At 43.2% G+C, this 21,896-nt stretch overlaps 1 protein-coding gene across 2 annotated transcripts in view; it reads right to left on the reverse strand.

The window, feature by feature from the left end:
- The window catches only part of B4GALT3 (beta-1,4-galactosyltransferase 3), a 43,075-nt gene that overhangs the window by 8,755 nt on the left and 12,424 nt on the right, over positions 1 to 21,896 (reverse strand). The window contains exons 2-5 of one of the 2 annotated variants that reach the window (XM_033924324.1): positions 13,155 to 13,234; positions 6,886 to 7,200; positions 1,289 to 1,524; positions 402 to 592 (exon numbers count right to left, since the gene is read on the reverse strand). In XM_033924324.1, coding sequence (XP_033780215.1) covers positions 402 to 592; positions 1,289 to 1,524; positions 6,886 to 7,138 — 680 coding nt within the window. In that variant the 5' untranslated portion in view covers positions 7,139 to 7,200; positions 13,155 to 13,234. The remainder of the gene's footprint in view (positions 1 to 401; positions 593 to 1,288; positions 1,525 to 6,885; positions 7,201 to 13,154; positions 13,235 to 21,896) is intronic. The other variant, XM_033924323.1, reaches the window with a different exon arrangement.

Here is a 21,896-nt window from a genome sequence, read left to right on the forward strand (position 1 = left end):
GGGTTTTCAGGATTTCCACAATGAATATGCATTGAAAGCAGTTCATGCACACAGATCTCATGCATATTCATTGGGGAAATCCTGAAAACCTGAATGGGTTGCAGCACTCAAGGTGGGACTTTGAGATCCCTAGACTGGAGTGAGCTGTGACGGACACTTCAGTAGTTGGAACCTAAGAACAGTACTGGGCTGAGCTTTGAATTCTTGCCCAGAAATAGCTAAGAAGAAGAAAAAAAAAAAACCCGAACAAATTTTTAGATTGAATCAGGTTGGGCAGACTAGATGGACCATTCGGGTCTTGTTACTATATAACGTTGCTATGTGAGTGCAGTGCTGTACATTAAAACATTCAAGAGACCATCCCTGTTCAGTAGAGCACAAGGAGAAAGAGGATGAATTACCTGTAGCCAAACTTGTTCATGGCGATGGAAGCATGCTTGGGGCTCCAGGGGTCACAGACATAGAAATTGTGGTCATTCTCCGGGATGAGATCCACGTCATGCAGGAAAAGGCAGTCCCAATCCTCGTCCTTCAGCGCCTCCTTCACCCCCACATTCAGCAGCTTTGCTCGGTTAAAGGTGGTATTTCCGGCCTGTGGAAACAATGCAGTGCATGCAGGCAGATGTCAAAACACTTAGCAGGTGGAACGAAGGCAGACCCGGGACAAAGTCGGGCCCTACCCTCAACCTCTAGGTCAGTGGTCCCCAACCCTGTCCTGGAGGACCACTAGCCAGTTGGGTTTTCGGGAGAGCCCTAATGAATATGCATGACGCAGACCTGCATGCCCATCATCTTCATTACATGCAAATCTCTTTCATGCATATTCATTAGGGCTATCTTGAACCTTTGGTTTTATATTTGCAGTATATTAAATAAATTGAACTTGAACTTCAAAGAAAATGAGAAGGAAGGACAACAGAGGAGGAGAGAAGAGGGAAGGAATCTCTCTTTTAAAGCAGCCTCCATTTGGAATGTTCTTCCAGTCAAAATCTGAATTATAACTTGTTTTGCCATAGTCTTAAGACTATTTTTGCTTAATTTATATAAAATTGCACTTTAATCGATTTTTATATCTCTTGTAAAGTTGTAAATCACTTTGAGACCTATTTTTTTAGGGTAGAATGTGATATAAAGTGTAATGAATAGAACAGAGATGGAGATACAAAATGAGGATTGTTGAGAGGAAGGATAGGGTGACAGAGAAGAGTAGACAGAAGGATGAGGAGGGAGAGACAGAAGGAGAAAGGAGAATGGGAGCTGGAGGGAGAAGGTGGCACCCTCATCTGACCTGGTGTATGATATAGATGCCATACTGTATCTGCTGGCGCTGGAGAAAGGGATGTAGGTAATACAGCAGATACAGTAGATGGGCCTCACGGTTCCGATGTGGGATGATCACAGCTGTCCGATGGCGGGGTTCACAGCTCGGCGGGTGGTACCTGCCACCTTTCGTGACTGCAGGGTTCTTCTCTTTGATTTGTTTCAGTGTTGGCACCTTGTTGAAGGTCACAGTCAGAGGTCCAACTGCGGAGGGGATGGGATGAAAGCAGAAGAAGTGTTTGGTTGAAATAACTATGTGGACAAACTACAGACATGCCCCCCCCCAATTCTTCCATATATTCCTCAATAACATCATTTGTGTTTTGTCTGCCTTTGATGCGGCAACAAGAGCTTTGTCTGCTGATCAGACTCCTGCCACCTGCGTTCCAGTTTTCTACCACTCTCTGGGTGAGGAAGAACTTCCTTACGTTTGTACGGAATCTATTCCCTTTCAACTTTAGAGAGTGTCCTCTCGTTCTCCCTACCTTGGAGAGGGTGAACAATCTGTCTTTATCTGTATTTTGAATGTTTCGATCATGTCCCCTCAGTCTCCTTATAAGTTATCCTAGCAGAAATTGGTAACCGATGTAATTGAAGGACACGGTACTACTCGAAAGGGTCCAGAGAAAAGCGACTAAAATGGTTAAGGGGGTGGTGGAGTTGCCATAGAATGAGAGATTAGAGAAAAGGGGTCTCTTCTCCCTTGAAAAGAGGAGACAGAGGGGACATAATCGAAACATTCAAAATACTGTAATTATAACACGGTAAAAACAAACAAGTCATCAACTGAATTGCAACCTGCACTAAGTGTGTGGGAGATTTGTCAAATACTGCCGGAGACAGCCCAGCTTATTGGAACAATCAACTAATTCAATCCACCTCAACCAGACATAGGAGAACCCATGCACTATTCACACACCCTCCAACCAAAAACGTCAAAAGAAAAAAACTGTACGACAACCTCCTAGCCACTCGAGCTGCAACATTCGACCTCCAACTCTACAACCTATTGACCTCGACCACAGACTACAAAACCTTCAAAAAAATAAATAAAAACCCTTCTATTCAAAAAACACATAAAACCGAACTAACACAGTCAGAACTGTCCCAAGCATCACCTGAAACTACTCCATATGTACTTCTAATACCATGACAATTCAAATGTAATCCTTAGCAACTCAAAGAAATGTACAAACTACTCCCTAAATACTTCTAATGTCCTGACAAACCACTTGTAATCCTCCTTGAACCGCAAGGTAATGTCGGAATAGAAATCCCTAATGTAAACTTGAAACTTTCTTCAAAGCAGCAGTCACATCCTCCATACTTGTCAATGCTGGACAAAGGAAAGAAACAAGACGATACGGATCCCCCGGCATGTTCGAGGCAGAAAGCAGGCAAATGAACACCTGACAGTTCCATCCCCTCAGAACAAACCAAGGCCTCTTCCAAAGGCGGCTGGGACAGCGATGCCTCTCTGCCCATGTCCCCAGAGAGATCCAAATGCTTAGGAGCCAGAGGAGCAGTGGTCCCCTCTTACAAGAGATCTGAATTTGAACCCTACAGATATGCCTGGTGCAAAACTTGTTCCGGAATCTTGCTATTCTTTGAGATTCTGCCTGGAATCTTGATACTCTTTGGGGTTCTAGACTCTTGTTACTCTTTGGGATTCTGGAATGTTGCTACTCTTTGGGGTTCCGGTATCTTGCTATTGTTTGAGATTCTGCCTGGAATCTTGATACTCTTTGGGGTTCTGGAATCTTTTGTTACTCTTTGGGGTTCTGGAATCTTGCTATTCTTTGAGATTCTGCCTGGAATCTTGATACTCTTTGGGGTTCTACACTCTTTTGTTACTCTTTGGGATTCTGAAATGTTGCTACTCTTTGGGGTTCCGGAATCTTGCTATTGTTTGAGATTCTGCCTGGAATCTTGATACTCTTTGGGGTTCTACACTCTTTTGTTACTCTGGGATTCTGAAATGTTGCTACTCTTTGGGGTTCCGGTATCTTGCTATTGTTTGAGATTCTGCCTGGAATCTTGATACTCTTTGGGGTTCTGGAATCTTTTGTTACTCTTTGGGGTTCTGGAATCTTGCTATTCTTTGAGATTCTACAGGGAATCTTAATATTCTTTGGAGTTCTACACTCTTTTGTTACTTTTTGGGATTCTGGAATGTTGCTACTCTTTGGGGTTCCGGTATCTTGCTATTGTTTGAAATTCTGCCTGGAATCTTGATACTCTTTGGGGTTCTTCACTCTTTTGTTACTCTTTGGGATTCTGAAATGTTGCTACTCTTTGGGGTTCCGGTATCTTGCTATTGTTTGAGATTCTGCCTGGAATCTTGATACTCTTTGGGATTCTGGAATCTTTTGTTACTCTTTGGGGTTCTGGAATCTTGCTATTCTTTGAGATTCTACAGGGAATCTTAATATTCTTTGGAGTTCTACACTCTTTTGTTACTTTTTGGGATTCTGGAATGTTGCTACTCTTTGGGGTTCTGGAATCTTGCTATTCTTTGAGATTCTACAGGGAATCTTGATATTCTTTGGGGTTCTACACTCTTTTGTTACTTTTTGGGATTCTGGAATGTTGCTACTCTTTGGGGTTCCGGTATCTTGCTATTGTTTGAAATTCTGCCTGGAATCTTGATACTCTTTGGGGTTCTTCACTCTTTTGTTACTCTTTGGGATTCTGAAATGTTGCTACTCTTTGGGGTTCTGGAATCTTGCTATTCTTTGAGATTCTACAGGGAATCTTGATATTCTTTGGGGTTCTACACTCTTTTGTTACTCTTTGGGATTCTGAAATGTTGCTACTCTTTGGGGTTCTGGAATCTTGCTATTCTTTGAGATTCTACAGGGAATCTTGATACTCTTTGGGGTTCTTCACTCTTTTGTTACTCTTTGGGATTCTGAAATGTTGCTACTCTTTGGGGTTCCGGTATCTTGCTATTGTTTGAGATTCTGCCTGGAATCTTGATACTCTTTGGGGGTTCTGGAATCTTGCTATTCTTTGAGATTCTACAGGGAATCTTAATATTCTTTGGAGTTCTACACTCTTTTGTTACTTTTTGGGATTCTGGAATGTTGCTACTCTTTGGGGTTCTGGAATCTTGCTATTGTTTGAGATTCTGCCTGGAATCTTGATACTCTTTGGGATTCTGGAATGTTGCTACTCTTTGGGTTTTGCCCAGGGACCTGGATTGGCTACTGGGCTAGATGGACCATTGGTCTGACCCAGTAATAATAATGCTATTATGTTCTTATATGACTTATGTAAGGCAGCTCTCTGGGAGTTCTATGGACAAGACTATCCCACTGGTCTGGAATAGTAAGAAGAACGCTATAGAAGTGTTCTGTCTTTGAATAATCGGGTGTATTAGTTGTAAATTGCGCAGATTTTAACACATAAATAACATTATATGCACTATGCAGCCCTAACTGTGCCCTTGTAGAAGGGCAGAGCGTCATTTTGCTGCCTCTTATGTGTGCTACATATACACCTACCCACAAAATGCGGGTATTCTGTATAGTTAGCCTTGCCCTTCACATGCTCCACCACTGCCAAAAACAGGGAGAAGGATGTTTAAAATTTTGGGTGCAGCCTGGTTTCCATGGCATCTGGTTCACAGACTAATCCTCTGTATGTAAAGTCTACGACAAATATCCCTTAAATATTGATAAATGTAGAGAGATTTTTTAACATGTTTTCTTATAGGCTGAAAGACCCAACTGGGTTTGAATAGAATCTTGTCCAGAACTATCTCTGGTCTCCATTTGCCCAATATATGTACTCAGGGCAGTACTTTTAGTTTTAACTCACGACGTTTCATCAACCCTAAACAAACGGTACTGCTATATATGGTGCGGACAGTTTATTGCGACGAGAAGCTGTAAAAGTATTTACCGATTCATTAGCACTTTAAATTCGCTCAACGAAGCGCCTCCATTTCACTCTCTTAAGAGCTTCATCAGGAGATTAGATTACACCATAGGTTTTATTACTCTTCCGTAAGGGATATTTGTCGTAGATTTAGTAAAGATAACACTGTTTATCAAAGCAGAAGAGTGGGCCAAATTGTGCATTAAAAACATGCAGGTAATTATTCAAAAGCACTTAACGTAGTTTGCCAATTGCATAACTGAACACAAATATCTCAGTGAAACAATGATCCAGGCTTCAGGCCAAAGAGCTTTTTCAGGCACATGGGACTAAAGCAACTCCCTTACAATCAGCGCTCGGAGTACACCATTAAGCAATCCAAACATATACCTATTCAGCCTTAATCACTGCACAATTAATAAACCATATCTATAAGATAAAAGTTTTCAAGGATTTGCAAAATTTTCTTAAAGTAGGCTTTCTTTGCAATAGTTCTAGCATAATCCATTTCCAATAGTTTCTCTTGCAGATCTTTCGATTTAATCTTGAAATCTTCAATACTGGAACAATTTCTCCCGATTCTTAACATTTGAGAAAAAGGTAACTTTCTTTAAGTTTTTTGGGGGGATGAAAGCTATCAAACCTTAAAAAGGTGTTTGTGTCAGTTTCTCTGAAAATGGTTATTGTAACTAGATACATCAGTGCGACACCCGAATATAAACCGAGACCCCCAAAATCTCGGTTTAGATTCGAGTCTACAGTACACGGTAATATTTGCAAACTGTAAACAGAAGGAGAGAGCTGATAGTGATCAGCACAAAAGAGTTAGTTTTGTCATCGTACGTCGTTCAAGGGGGGCATGTCGGGGGCAGAGAATGGGCCTGGATGTGAACTCGTATCTGGCTAGCACGTCCTTAGCACCTCCTACATAGGAGGAGGAACATGCTCCCGTGGCTGCACACTAGTGCTACATTCCAGAAAAGGGAAAAAAGCCCCTTTGGGCAGCATTCAGGAAAGTCCTGTGTAAAGGCAAACCAAGCCTAGTCATATCCACTTCACCTGAATTAGGCCTGCACTGAATATTTGCATTTGATTCAATTTAGCCCCAAGCAGTGCATCGAATACATTATTTGTATTCGGCCGAATAGTGATTTAACATAAGCACATAAGCAGTGCCTCCGCTGGGTCAGACCAGAGGTCCATCATGCCCAGCAGTCCGTACACGCAGAGGCCCATCAGGTCCAGGACCTGTGTAGTAGTCCTCTATCCGTACTCTTCTATCCCCTTTTCTTCAGAAAGTTGCCCAATCCTTTCTTGAACCCCAATACTGTACTAGAAACGCCTTCACCGGATCAGACTTTAGGTCCATCTATTCCGGCGACCCGCACACGCGGAGGCCAAGCCAGGTGCTCCCAGATGGAGACCCTGATTACCCATATCCCTCAATGTGATTTGCATATGAATCCGGGGCTCTACTGTTTTGAATCCTCCGATTTCGCGTTGCTTCTTTTATTATTTTTTAAGTTAAAGCTCAAAGCCTATTATTCATATTTGGAATCTGTATTCAGCTGAATAGTAAAATGTGTTTTTCACTACAGTTCTATGTAATTCATCTTGAACTACCACGGGCTAAAGATTACAAAATGAATTCATGAAATATATATCAAGTTATTGCAGACATACTTAGGTGTGGGGAGCGCTCCGGGCAGTAGGGGAGGGACTCGGCCAGGCCTCCTCGGGAGTGCTGGGAGGCCAAGTGGCTAAGGTTCCCATACACATCATGGGTGTGGGCGTAGTCATACAGTGGGTCAGAGGGGCGACCAAATATCGATGCCAAGTTCCGGAAGCCTCCAAACGAGAAGTAGACCATGAAGGCGAACTGGAAGCCAATCAGCATGGCCAGGGTGCAGGGCCGATCCAACACCCTGCGGATCATTATGGAGGCGGGTCTCTTCCTTAGCTGTGGTAGCAGGTGACTATCCCCCGACCAAGGTAACACTAGAAAGAAAGGATGGAAAATTAGACTTATGTAAAACAGCGACTCTCGATTCAGACTACTTCAACCGGTTCATCCCAAAGTCCTGGCTTAGTGAGGGGGATTTTAAAGTGTTTGTGGCAGGAAAGGGACAGGGACAGGAAAAGATCTCGGGGGGGGGGGGGGGGAGGGAAATATTTTGTCCCTGTGTCATTCTCTACTCAGGGTGCTGGCACTTCTCCTCCTCCCCCTGCCACACACACAACCCTTCGGCACAAGCAACGGGCTGCCCGCGTTGGCTTCGGCGCTCTCTCCGACATCACTTCCAGAAAGTGACGTCAGAGAGCGCCGAAGTCGACACGGGCAGTAAGTTGGTGGCTGCTCGCGCCAAAGTTAAAAAGGTACGGGGAAGGGGCGCGCGGCAGGTGGGGGGGCGGGGAAGGGCCGCCGCTCACCTTCGCATACATGGCCATGTATATGGTCCTGCTTTTTCTAGTGAAATTCCATTTGAGAAAGCCCCCAACAAAGCCAGGACTGGATCAGTCCTTTCCAATCAACCTGGCAGAGTGAAAGTCTTACTTCATCCTTTTAGGCCCTCTTCTGATCTTATTCCAGAGTCTCCTTTCCATCCTGCCTTATCAATATGTTGATGGTCACAAAATTCTATATTAGGCATAAACAGCTATTTTTATTCAGAGATGAATTTAATGTTTGAGCGTCCTTTTCAGGACAGCGTGTGACCAGCTATTTTTAGCCTTTTTTTTTAAAATAAAAACTAGGGATTCTATCGCTCCCCTTCCTTTTATTTTTCCCATTTATGTTACTTTCCTTTTTTCCACTGTAGCTCTTCCCTTTTTTTATCCTACTCTATCTGTAAGTCTCTTGTCTCAATTGTGTCTTTAAGTGGTCTTTGTAAAAAAAAATAAACTAAACCTACTGTTTTTATTGTACACCGCCTTGAAACCTTGTCTAGGCCATTAATCAAATTTTTTATAAAACTTGGATGCGTTTATCATACAGTGCACTTGTTTAATTAATCTCAACAGTAGCTGCCTTTAATTAAAAAAAAGAAAAGAAAAAATGACAACATGTTCCAAGGACATTGACAGAGTCTAAAATGAAACCCAAAACCCTTTGCTTCTGGTAAATCCATGATAAATTTCATCTAGAGATAGATGCAACTATTTTTAATAACGTTTTTACAACATCACCATAACGAAATAACAGCATTTATATAAAACAAAAGCACCAAGCCCTAAGCCCTCTACATATGTCATAGCAGAAGAGCCAAACTCAAGGGTGAAGAGATCCGGAGAAAGGTCTCTTGGAAATGAGGACGTGGGCTATCGAGTGACAAAGGGGTTTTAGCACCACCAAAACACAGGAACAGACGAACTATGAGCGCTGTTATTTCACGGGCTTCTAGAGCCGGTGGGTGACTGACGCCTAACTCCCAACACCCACAGCCAGGGGCTCTAGTATGGCTCTTACCACAGAGGAGAAGGAACCTGGACCTACTGACCAGGTCAGAATCTGCTGAACTGGGAAAACCTGGGATATAGAATGGGCAAGCAATGGCAGCCTGCAAGCAACACTACAGCACTGGTGATCCTCTCTGCAGGCTGTGGTAATTAGCTGAAACTAAGGCCGGGAGGCCAGGGGGGAAAGCTGGAGGACGCTGCAAAGAAGGGGGGAACATGCAGGCCTTCGGGGGTGGGTGGAAGATTTATAAACTATAAAGAGCTTTACCTCATTTCTTTAATAAGACATTAACTATTTTTTTCTGCAGCCCTCCAAGTACCTACAAAGGGTTTGAGTTTGAGACCACTGTTGTAGACATTTTTAAAATAGATAATAAAATCAATCAATCAAGCCAAGCCCCTCAAAAGCAGACTGAAAACCCACCTTTTTAATATAGCCTTCAATCCATAACTGTACTCTCCACTGCTCACTAACCCAGCCAGCAGATTAAGGGGGAGAGTGTGGTGCAACTAAATAAATAAATAACAACCGTTCCCCTTAACTGTATCCATGTCTTGGCTGTTTAGATTGTAAGCTCTTTGGAGCAGGGACTGTCTCCTTTGTGTCTGGTAGCGCTATAGAAACAATTCATAGTAGTAGTGTGAAGAGTTTCAGTCTTTGGGAAGCAGAGCTGAGATTGTGATGTCATAATGCCTCATTCCACCAATAAGAGCCAACCTCCTCAGTGATGTCACAATAGCTTGATTGTCCTGTGCTCCCCTCTGCCCTCCAACCCAGCCAGCAGATTAACCCCTTCCCCTTAACTGTATCCATGACATCCTATTTGTCTCTTTAGATTGTAAGCTCTTTGGAGCAGGGACTATGTTCTTTATGCACCCTCCTCCATAAAAAAAAACCAAGCTCTGGAGCCACCATCAGCTGAACAGATGGGGATAACTGCGGCTGTAGGCAAGAGGAGCTCTGCCTAGCAATCTGCTCTTCTGAGCAGGCACCAGGCACAGTCCCTTCCCTCTTTTTATGGGGCTACTCTGCACAAATAGCATGCATATGATTTGCATGAACGTAGCACAGAAAAAGTAAATCGCTCCCAAAATTGTATTTATTTCCTTGTTGTCAGAGTATTGTGCATTCCTCCCACTTCCCTGATCTCTTAATAACCCTCTGATAACAGAGTCACCACCTCATTCCTCCCAGCTCATCTCTTGAATGACTCTCCCCTCTCTATAAAGGGAAATACTCTTCCCAGCTCCTCCTCCTTAATCCCCTTACACCTCTCCATCCATAAAATATATTTGAGCATATACATATACTGTTATATTTTTACTATTCATAGAAAATGCAGAAGCAGAATCCATTTCTTTTCTAAATTTCCACTTTCCGATAGCCTTGGGCAGCTTTTCCACGCTTGGCACGTCCAGTCTTCTCATCCGCAATCTCCTTCTCTCCCTAAGAGATCCCTCGTGCCTGTCCCATGCTTTTTTGAATTCAGACACAGTCTTCGTCTCCACCACCTCTACTGGGAAGGGTTGGTAAAATTATCGCAGTTTCCTCTGACACAATGAACACTTACCAAATGAACACTTACTTGCTTCTGTTCAGAACGTGGATCGCTCCTCTGAGCCTACCAGCCAGACCACATTCCCCCGCTAAGAGCAGCTTATCCTGTTTGAACCAACTCATGTAGGCCTTCTTTGAAATCCTGTTCTGCAGGTCCAAGTGTTGATACAGCTCAGTGTTACAGAAGACCAGGAAGCCGTTGCACATCAAAAACTTTTCCTCTCCTGGCATGAAGGACAGACAAAAGCAAGTTTCTGCGATACTTGATCTTGTCGTTTCTTAGCTCATACCACCTGGCTGACTTCTGGCACTAGAAAAACAAACTAACACGTGCCCCATGCCAAGCAGGAAATGCTCTAGGCCAGTAGTTTTTTGGATAATGTTTTTTTTTTATTCAAAGCTTATTAGGACCTGCCACAGTACAAATCCCTTTCAGTGCTAATAAAGGACAATATTAAATGGATTTCTTCCTGGATTTTAAGTCTGGTCATTTCAACTGGCCTTTGCTGTGACATGTTTTTCTTTTCCAGTTTCACACTTGTATCCAGACCATCTTCTACTCTATGGTATTTTGATTATTCCTCCAATAACAAGTTCATTCCATTTCTTTCCCTCTCGGCCAATGTTCTTATCTTTTAAATTTCTACTTTACTATGCTCCTACTGGGGAAGCCAGGGTCCAAAGCCCACTGCTGTTTCTTGTGACCTAGAGCAGGTCATCGCTTAACCTTTCATCGGCTCAGGTACAAGCTCAGACTGTAAGCCCTCCAAAGACAGAAAAATATCTGCTGTGCCTGAATGTACACTCCATAAATAGCTTTGAAAAGTTGGTTAAAATTGAAGGGGAGTTGCACTATATGTTAAAGAGGGAATGGAGTCAAACGGAATCAAAATTCAGTAGACAACAGAATCCTTATGCATAGAAATTCCATGTGGTGGAACAAGACAGACAGATAATGGGTCATTTCAATTATCCAACACAGCTTTCAAAAGGTCTTATTCCGCATCCCCTGTGGAAAAAGATATAAGAACATAAGAATTGCCGCTGCCGGGTCAGCTCACGCGGCAGCCTCCAGGTCAAAGACGTTCGTTGAAACTTGGTCACAACCGCACATGCTCAGAGGTCCAGAAGCGGCCTCGAGCTCTGGCAGAGCTGGGGCCGTCCAAAACCTCTAAAAAGAGGACATGTCTGGGTAAACCCTATGAACAGCCGCATTGACACATAGAGACTACAACAGTTCCTCTCCCTTGGTGCAGTTTTCGACTACTTTGAGCCTTATATCAAGAGCTGTTCAGAAATCTTTTTTTTTTTTTATGATCTCTTCAGCTATTACTAGATGGGGCAGCCCTGAAGACCTCGGTGTACGGCACTTTATGTGTCTTAAGTACTTTAAAAATAGGCTCCCAAGTGTCTGCAGCCAATTCAAAAAAACAGCCGATGAATTGCTTTAGAAAGCGCACAAGTATGATCATGTGAGCCGCGGCTCCCAGTTTCCAGTAGAATACACAAGTCGTACCACTTTTGTCCTCCCTTCTTCTCCTATATTGACCTTTCTGACAAGTTTCAAGTTTATTTAAATTTGATAAATCGCTTATTACATACTAAGCAGCCACCCACTGGATAGCCCTCCAGGCAGTATGCTCTTGTTCTGCTCCATCTTTCTGAACTTGGCTCTTTATCCTGACCTTGGCTGATCCTCTTCTCCCTTTTACTGAAGGGAAATATTCTCTCTCTAGTTTCACTCCCTAACTGACCCTTATTCCCCCCTTCTTGTTTTGGCCTGCTGATACGTCCTCAAAGATGTTTGTGTTGTCTAGTCATGCTCTATGCCGGGACTTTTCTCAGGCTACCTACTGTCTACCACACTATTGAATTTATATGTTACTAGCTGATTTCCCAAGCATCGCAAGGATATTTATTTATCCCAATCATCTGTTGTTTTCAGTAATTTTTACATGTCACCCCCTTCCCACCAGATAGTAAGTCATATGTATACCAAGTTTGGTTGAAATCTGTCCATGCATTTCAGAGTTATGCTGGAACACACACAGATACATCTGGTTTTATATAGATGTATAGATTAGTCCTTTATGTGCAGTCATTTTGGCATTATGTACACTAGAGCCCCAAAAAAGGAGAAAAATATCCTCATGGGTATCGAATAACAAGAAAGTGAGCCACCTGATTTTTGGACGTCCTATTGAAAATGCCCCTCCATATATGTATTTATGGAATAGCGCTTAAGTGGGATTTTGGCATTCATGCACATTTGTGCACACAGGGGTGCATACATGTGTAATCAGTGTGGAAATGTTACACCCACTTTAAAGAATTATCCCTAAGTGTCCCAGGATGCCCAAGATGGAAGGGAGCCAGCTAAGTCCTTCCAAGGAAGCCTTGGAAAGAGAGAGGAGGAGAGTTGCTAATTAGGAACCGCCATGGGGAATAGACAATGACACGGAGACCAATTTTTCCCCATCTCCACAGAAACTCGTTTTCCCATCCTGTCGAGTTCTGTCGCTGTCCCTGCCCCATCCCTGCAAGCTCCATCCTCATCTGCACAAGCCTCAAACACTTTAAAATCATAAGTGCGGTTACGACAAAGATTACAGGAATGGGGCAGGGACAGCGACAAAACTCATGGAGACGCTACGGGATAATTGAGTTCCTGCGGGGACGGTAACAAATTTGTTCATGTGTCATTCTCTACTTTGGAATCACCAGGGATTGAAGGTTGAGAGCTCCAGGACCACTGGGGAAATCATAGGGGAAGGGCTCGGGATGAAAAACCAGGAAGAAGAGGGTGGCGAGAAAAAAGAGCCTATTTTCTCCAGCCCCCCCAGCTAACCCTTGCCCATGAGAATAAAGAGGGGAAAAGAACAAAAGGTAAACTCGCATGTGTTTGGGTTGTTCCCTCCTTTACCAGGAACTCCCTTACCTACTGAATCCTCTTAACTTCAAAACGATGATTCCACTGAACGGTTAAGCGACGTCTCTACATCCACCTTGAACTGCACACTACAAGAGTTAAAAATAAGAGTCACACCTTTGAACAGACTTCCACTAATTTACAAAGCTCCACTTGAAATGCCAGATTCTTCACTAAATAAAGTTGCTCAAAACCGGTTTAGGATTTCATTCCTTTCAGTAGATCCTATGCCTGGAATTCCCTAAGTTTCTCCGCCACGCCCATTCCCTTACCTCAGGGGTGTCAAACTCAATGACATAAGGGGCCAAAATCTAAGTCATAGGCCAAATTTTTTATTACGATACTTAGGGGTCCTTTGATTAAGGTATGCTAACCAATTTAGCCCCTTAGTCTTAGTAGAAGTCTAGGGTTACAACCTCTCCAACCCCACGCTGGCTCTGTGATGTAAGCAAAATAAATAAAAAAGACTTTTCCTCTCTTTTAGGTCCTAGTTCACACTTGCTGTCTAACATCAGCTCTGGCAGGATACACATTTCAATCACAAAACAGAAAATACATTTTTTTTCTACCTTTTCTTGTCTGGTCATTATTTAAATCATGTTGTGGTCCCAGGCTCTGGTTGGCTTGCCAGAGTCTCCCTCTTTCTTCTTCCCTCCCCCAGAAGTCTTGCATCTTTCCTTTTGGCCTTCTTGTTCCTTCCCTCCCTCTATCCCAGCTTCCCAGTCTTACATTAAAGCAGCCTGCAGAGGATCACTGGTCAGCTGTAGCGATCCTAGCAGGCTGCTGTCGGCCTCTGCCACAGGTTCCCTCTGCCGCGGTCCCGCCCCTCCTCTGACGCACAGATCAAAGCTTGCCAGAATTAAAACTGAGGTTCATTGATTGTTTTTAAAATTTCTATTCAGCTTAAATCCTAAGCGGGTAACAAAAAACACACTCTACAAATTTATCAGCAATCATCAAGACTTGAGTCATAAAATTTATCATCTAATATCGATACTTACAGGAGGTGATCAGTCAAAACTGCACGAGACAATCGTGTATAGGACGTCAGCGCACTGGATTAAAACAGTATTTTAAAGCGCTCTGAGAGGGGGTGTGGGAGGAGAATTCCCCCCCCTTTCTTAGCACTGTTGACGCTCCTGTTGGGGGTGGGGGGAGACCCCCCCATTACAGAGGAAACTGTCTTTTTCCCCTAAAAAAAATAGGGAAAAAGCACTGTTTCCTCTATAATGGGGGTTCCCCCCAACACCCCCCACAACAGCAGTGCCAACAGTTCTAAGTGGGGGGGGGGGGTTTTCCCCACCCACACACCCCCTCGGAGCACTTTAAAATACTGTTTTAGTCCAGCGCGCTAATGTCCTACATGCGATTGTCTGCCCGGAATTGTCCGCGTACGATTGTCTCGCGCAGTTTAGTCTACGAACCTGGACAGAAATGCTCCATCATCTTTTGCTTTAAAACAATCAAAAAAAAAAAGGCTCCAACAGGCCTGTCTTTAGTGATTTTTTTAAACGTTTCGAAGTCTGCACATAGAGTCACGTGTACTATTCATTGAGTTCCAAAGTCTTGGCCCTGCAACAGATGCAGCAGCATTGCTGGGGGGGGGTTTGTAATGTACATCTTGGTTTCTCTCTTCACTCAACTTCGTTGTTGGCTCTGATCATAATTTTTGGTTTGGAAGGCATCTTCTCAATAGTTGAGTGAAGTGCTCTAGTGCCACCCCATTCAGCACTTGCACTCGATTTGAAATTCAAAAGGTAACCAGTGTAATGGTTTAAATAAGGGAGTGATAGGATCATATTTAATTTGACATCCCGGTAATTAATCTAGCAGCTGTAATTTGTATTACCTACAGGGCATGAAGCCTAACCTTTGCAATGACCAGAGAGGCTAATATAAAGACTTAGCAAACGGCTCTGCATTACAATGTTTACTCTAAAGAGAAACAGGTTTGGGCACAAGAAATTGTTTAACCATCAAAACCAGCTTATTAGTTATTAAACCTGGAAACAAGACCTGGTCAGAGAAGGAGTAAAACATTAGCTCATTCTTCTACAGCTGCTGTTAGTGAGGATTTTATGTCCATTTCTTTTCTTGGTTTGTCAAAGGGAATGGATCCATGAAAAATAAGAGGCAACGGGTTGAGAAGCTGATATAGTCATGCTGCTGAATGCAGGGGTTAATGTGGGGTGCAACAGCTGTGAAATGAAGGGTCAAGGCCGGCACAACCTGGTAAGCAACGCAAGGGGGTGCAGACAGCTGAGGGCACTAAATGCTGTTTTGACCACCCTAATCTGTCGTGCCAACCCCGAGAGAACAGTAGGAGAGGCAAAAGATCACGAGGCCTAGGCCAAGCCGTTCTTCCTTCTGCTGAGACCTCCAGGCCTGCAGCAGCGATGCACAAGACAACCACAAGCACTGGGGGGATGGGGAGCTGGACACGAGGTTCAAATGCTTCCTGGCACTAAAATCTTGGTTGCTTCGTTCATTGCTGCCTCGAGCCTGGGGGCACAGCAGTGGCAGAAGGGAGGGAGGTTAGAGGGAAATGCTGCATTGGGGGAAGAAGTGGGAAGAAGGGCAGTGGTTAAAAGCTCCAGCCTCAACACCTTGGGATTGTGGGTTCAAACCCACGTTGCTCCTTGTGACCCTGGGCAAGTCACTTAATCCCCCCATTGCTCCAGGTCCATTAGACAGATTAAAGTGCTTGAGTACCTGAATAAATTCATGGAAACTGTTCCAAGCTCCCTTGGGAGAATGATATAGAAAATTGAATAAATAAAATAAACAAAAGCCCTGCCTTAAGGTACTTTTGTGTTTTCTTTGATTTTACTGGCCTGAAATTTTGAAAGCCGAATTTAAGCGCTGTTGAAGCCTTTTGGAAAGTGTGTGACTTTGAAAGACAAAAACTTGTTTTTCTTTTCGACCATGAACCTTGATCTTTTGCTTCAGAGTTTTATTTGCACCAGTGATAAACAGATTTTGAGTTTTGGACATTAAACTAAAGGACTGTTGCAGTCCCTCCCAAAGCTGATGAACTGCTCGGTCAGCTCCGTGTACTCTGGGCACTCCTGGCCAGTCCCACGTGGGACAATATATATCAAACACACTCAGACACATACACATATATGCAGTATAATCTTATTTTTAATATTAAAAAAAAACTGCAGTTATTTCAGCCAAAGGCGTAACATTAGCTATTAGGGTGTCCTAATTTATTCCTCAGTCCATAAAAAGGCAATCGTCCTGGGAACACAACCGCAGCGGATCCACACATAAGAAAAGCCCGATGCATCAATAACACAAACTCAGGGGAAAACAGCATTGCCAAAGAACCAGCCTGTAGAAGCGCCAGATCCGGTAAGCCCAGCCCCAAAGAAGCTCCGTATCTGCTCCTACTTCCTGTCCATGACCCGACGAACCCGAAACCACGAGGCCGCCTCAGGCCTATATTGGATTTCACGAGGGCACCGCCCGAGCAGCCCGCCACGCAGAGGCCCCACGGTGAACGCCGCTTTCCACAGTGCAAACACCCTCTGCGGCCATGAGCCGCACAAATAAAAAGTGCATGCAAAAGACGCACACCATACTCGCAGAACTCACGTGCTGAACATCCGCGCGCAATATAAAAAGACTATATACTCACAATTTGCAGGGACAGTAGTTGCTGTGTGAAAGAGAGATAGTGCAAAACACTACCCCTTCTAAATGGTCTCTTTTTGGATTTTTTTTTTTTAACCAACTGGGAAAGAAGAAAAAAATACAGAGACCACAAGACCCTCAAACACTGGAGGGAGGGTGGGGTAGGGACTTGGGGGGGCCCCAAGTGTAACCCCCAAAGCCACTCACCCCTGCACTAACTGAAGCCATTGCAACAGTCGTGAAATCCACTTTTTCAGTTAGTAAAGCCAGGAGCCCAAATCCTCCTGCAGGAGATAGAGTATACTAAATGGCAAGAAGGGGTTCCATCCAAGAGACGCACCTGCAATTCAGCTCTCTATCTCCACCTGCTGGTAGATGTGCGGTATCCCACTAATCTCTGGATTCATCTGCTGCTGTTGCTAAGTAACATAACAACATAGTAAATGATGGCAGATAAAAGACCCGAGTGGTCCATCCAGTCTGCCCAACCATACATGCTCCATACATTAATTTAGTTTAAGGAAAATCTTATTTTGAATATTGAAAAACTGCAGTTATTTCAGCCAAAGGAGGTAACACTAGATATTAGGGTGTCCTAATTTTTTTTCCTCAGTTAGACTACACATTTTTGTGGATATCTTTTGCTTCATGAGTAAATCGAGGAAAATTTATAAAGATCTGGGGGCCATTGACAACTTATTGTAATGAATAGGCACCATTTTCCAGTGAAAGTATATTTGCAAATGGGGGGAGGAGGGTGGTTTATAGTTTACTGTGGGTTTAATCAAAAGAAAAATAATATTTATATTGTATATTTTTGATTAAATGTTAAAGGAAAGGGGGGGTGGGAGGGGAATAAATTTATATATTTGATGTTATATTAGAAAGAAATTCAAGTGATGTATTTAATATCAAATGTTTTATTATTTGTACACTTGATGTAAGATTAAAAATGAATAAAGAATTTTTTTTTAAAAAAAGGAAAATTTTTGTACATCGCTTAGAATTTGGAATAGGCGATTAATCAAATTATAAAATAAACTTGAAACTTTTACCTGCAATTACATCACTTTTTTTTTTTTTCCAGATAAATTAAAAAAAAAAAAAAAAAAGATTTGACATTGATATGTGAACATTTCTTAAGAAAGAACTGAATATTTCATGGGGTGTCCTAATTTTTTCAAATGACTGTAAAGTGTATAAATACTAAAATGTCTGAGATAAGTTTATCATTTTCACTTTTGCAGTTATGTGGGGGTGAATAGTTCAAGGATAAGAGTATTTTTGACAGCAACTGACTATCTTGAATTTTACAAATGTTATTAAAAATCATTATAGTCTATTTTCCCATAACTATTATACAGGACAGACCAGTGATGGCACCGAGTGAATGAACGACTGCTCAGTTGAGTCACTTGTTAAAGATAGTGACCAATTTCACTGGACGAAGTCTTCCTGTATACATTATTTATATTTTTCCTTGAATTTGTCCATAAAGGATTTCTCTGGGGTTGATTATAGGAGCCAGTTGGTAGTGAATCAGTCTGTCGCCTTGTCTCCTACCAGTTTGTGACATGGCCAACGCCATCCCCTAGGGCTGTTCCATTACCTAACTCTCACTGATCCAAGTTTTCATTTCCACTAAAGTGCTCACCACACTAAATCATTTCACAATCAGCTCATCCACGCCTGACTACACTTCCCTTCTCAGAATCTTTCACGTCAATGGTCTCTTGCACACAGCGAAACCAAAGCAGTAGCAGCTGTGAATAGCTCGGCAGTCTTAATACAGCAACACCCAAAAACACATCCAATTCCAGATCGCACTGCAACAGCCAAAACATGTTTGTGGCCAAAAATATAAAAACATGAATTGTTAGGATTCCGGACACGTTGGCACCACCTTGGTTTTAAACCCTTACAGGCATGGATTGGTAGTTCAGATTTTCCTAACATTCGGCCCATGGTGGACAATATTTTTTTTAATGTTGTCTGGCGTGGGTTGAATTAGACCTGGGTATCCAGTGCCATGCTGAATCCGGGTACCGACACTAAATATTCAGGTCTTTGGTGGCTACTGATGGTCAAGTGTACTCGCTCTGCAGCTCCTCAGTATCTTTCCTCTCTCATTACTCCTCTCCCCCCCCCTCCTGGGAACTCCATTCAGCAGACAAGTCCCTCCTGTTGGTACCTTTCTCCTTTACTGCCAACTCTCTTCTCCATCCCTTCTATCTTGCTGTGCCGCATGCCTGGAACAACCTGCCTGGCTCGTTACGTCAGGCTCCATCTCGGGCAATATTCAAATCCAGACTGAAGGCCCACTTATTTGAAGCTGTGTTTAAATCCTAACCTTACCAACATATTGTAATGTACATCTTATTGCAGTCCACCAATATGGTAACTAACATATTGGTAACCTTACCAACATACTTTTTCCACTCTGAGAATAGTTAAGCTTTGGAACGCGTTGCCAGAGGTTGTGGTTAAGAGTGGATAGTGTAGCTGGTTTTCAGAAAGGTCTGGATTCTGAACAATTTCCTGGAGGAAAAGTCCATAGTCTGTTATTGAGAAAGGGGAAGCCACTTCCTTGGGTTTTGGCCAGGTACTAGGTAGAGAGTTGCGTGGGGACAGAAATCCCACCCATCCCCGCCAGGATCCTCTCCATCCCCACCCGACCCCATCAGGTTCCTCTCCATCCCCACCCATCCCCGCAAGGAATTACCTCCATCCCCACCCGTCCCCATAAAAAGCAGCAATTACTTCTGACAGGATCATCAATTCCACAGTTTCTTTTGTGTTTGTGCTGCTGTTTTCCTTGTGGAATCTATTTGGTGGAACCCTTTTTTTGTTTTCTGTTCAGGTAATTAACTTATAAACGCCCTCTTTTACTAAGGCTGACGTGTCCATTATATTATATGGACGAACTCTGCTTCCAAAGCCTTCCATCCCCGTGGGAATCCCGTTGGCCAGAGGGAGGTCCCCGTGGGAGTCCCGTGGGTTAGGGGGGGGATCCGCAGGATTCCCGCAATCCCCATTCTCGTGCAGACCTCTAGTACTAGGGACCTGGATTGGCCACCGTGAGAACGGGCTACTGGCTACTTTGGTCTGACCCAGTAAGGCTAGTTTTATGTTCTTATGTAAATCTTTATTTATATACTGCAAAAGTGTTTTGGTTCTGGGTGGTTTATAAAAGAGGTAAGGCTGAGTAGAGGCAGCAAACTACAACATATGTGTGCAGGTTGGTAGCTGGAGATTTAACAACGTGGTTGGAACAGATTTTTACAAAGAGGAAGACTTACAAAGAGGTAAGGATGACCATAGTTTTACCAATTTTTACTACTTTTACTCAGTTACATCTGATGATTGCAATTAAAAGTGGAAGCAAGAATAAGTGATGATATCTTGGTAAACCAAATGAAGTAGCAAAAACCTGAGGATTTTGCTATTGCAAACCTCATCACTTAAACAGTAGATCAGAAAAATTTAAAGACGAGCTGATCAGTGAATATAGCCTATGAGAACGGTGGAGTTGCCCGTGCTTATTGAACCGATTGGTCGCAGCCAGACAGAACAGTGATGTTGGGTCACTTTGAAATGGAGATGAAGCCGAAGCTGGTTGCAATGTCTTTACCAACAACAGACTGCTGGTCATCCCATGAAAAATTTTATTTTGGGATTACGTGGCCACTTCTCTCATTGGAGGAGGGTAAACAGTGGAGTGCCACAGGGATCTGTACTGAGACCAGTATTATTTAACTTAGTTATAAATGATCGGGAAATTGGGACAAGTGAGGTGATTAAATCTGCATGCAGACTGTGAAAAATTGCAGAGACCGTAGGAAATTGGAAGACTGGGCGTCCAAGTGGCAGATGAAATTTAATATGGACAAATGCAAAGTGATGCACGTTGGGGGGGGGGGGGCGGAGATGTCTCTCACTTTAAAAAACATGTTGTCCCCCCTTCCTAGGGGGACAAAACCATAAACTAAACTGACCCTGAAGCAGTTACTCCTCAGTCAACGGGTGGTGGATACCTGGAATGCGCTTCCAGAGGACGTAATAGGGCAGAGTACGGTAATGGGGTTTAAGAAAGGATTGGACAATTTTCTGTTGAAAAAGGGGATAGAGGGGTATAGATAGAGGATTGCTGCACAGGTCCTGGACCTGTTGGGCCGCCGCGTGAGCGGACTGCTGGGCGCGATGGACCTCGGGTCTGACCCAGCAGAGGCATTGCTTATGTTCTTATGTCTGCCCTACACAATTATTTTGCTGAACTTTTCATTTTTGTCTCATCCTGTTTTTATTATCAGAATTGATCCTTTCTTTCCGAGTAATGTCTGTTGTGCCAAGATCCCACTGTCAGAGCTGATTTATGAAAGCTTTTTCATATTCTGTGTCTATGTAAAAAAAAAAAAAAAAGCTTAGAAAGGCTCAGTGGGAAGCAAGAGGAGCCAAAACATTTTACCTTTCTATTTGGGGATCATATCTGCAATCCTTATCTCCAGTGGCGAGAAGTTTGATTTTGAATAAGATGTCATCAATGTTGGTTTATACTTGATGCGGGGTCTCTGTGCCAGACCTTCGGAGAGGAAGGAGGTATACATGGGTTATTCTTTGGTATGCTGAAGTTATAAGAATCAAGGCCTCGGCACCAGAGTTTTTGGTATAGGTCAGTGGTCGTCATTAATTTTTAAGCTGGGGCCACTTTGGATTCTAATGAGCTGAAGGAGAGCCACTGAATGTCTTCCCACATGGGGCCACAACACTGCTTACCAGTGTGTGTAAGTGACATCCATCCCCCCAGCCCACCTTCAAACTTCATCGGGGGGGGGGGGGGGGGACATTCTCAAGGTTGTGAGCATTTCCAAATGCATTATGCATTCGCTTTTGACTAGTGAGAAATGGTGTGGCAGCTGCGTTAGTCCACTCTTAGAAAATGTGTTGAAATAAAGCAAAATAAAAAATTGGGTGATACCTTTTTTTATTGGACTAACTAGAGTATGGTTAGATTAGCTTTCAAAAGTAATTCTTCAGATCAGAGATAGGCAAATGAAGACCGCTATCAGTATATGAAAGAGTAAAAACATGAAAGTATTCAAATCACAGTCTTAC

Source organism: Geotrypetes seraphini, chromosome 16 (genome assembly GCF_902459505.1).
Source record: "Geotrypetes seraphini chromosome 16, aGeoSer1.1, whole genome shotgun sequence".
Lineage (NCBI taxonomy): Eukaryota > Metazoa > Chordata > Amphibia > Gymnophiona > Dermophiidae > Geotrypetes > Geotrypetes seraphini.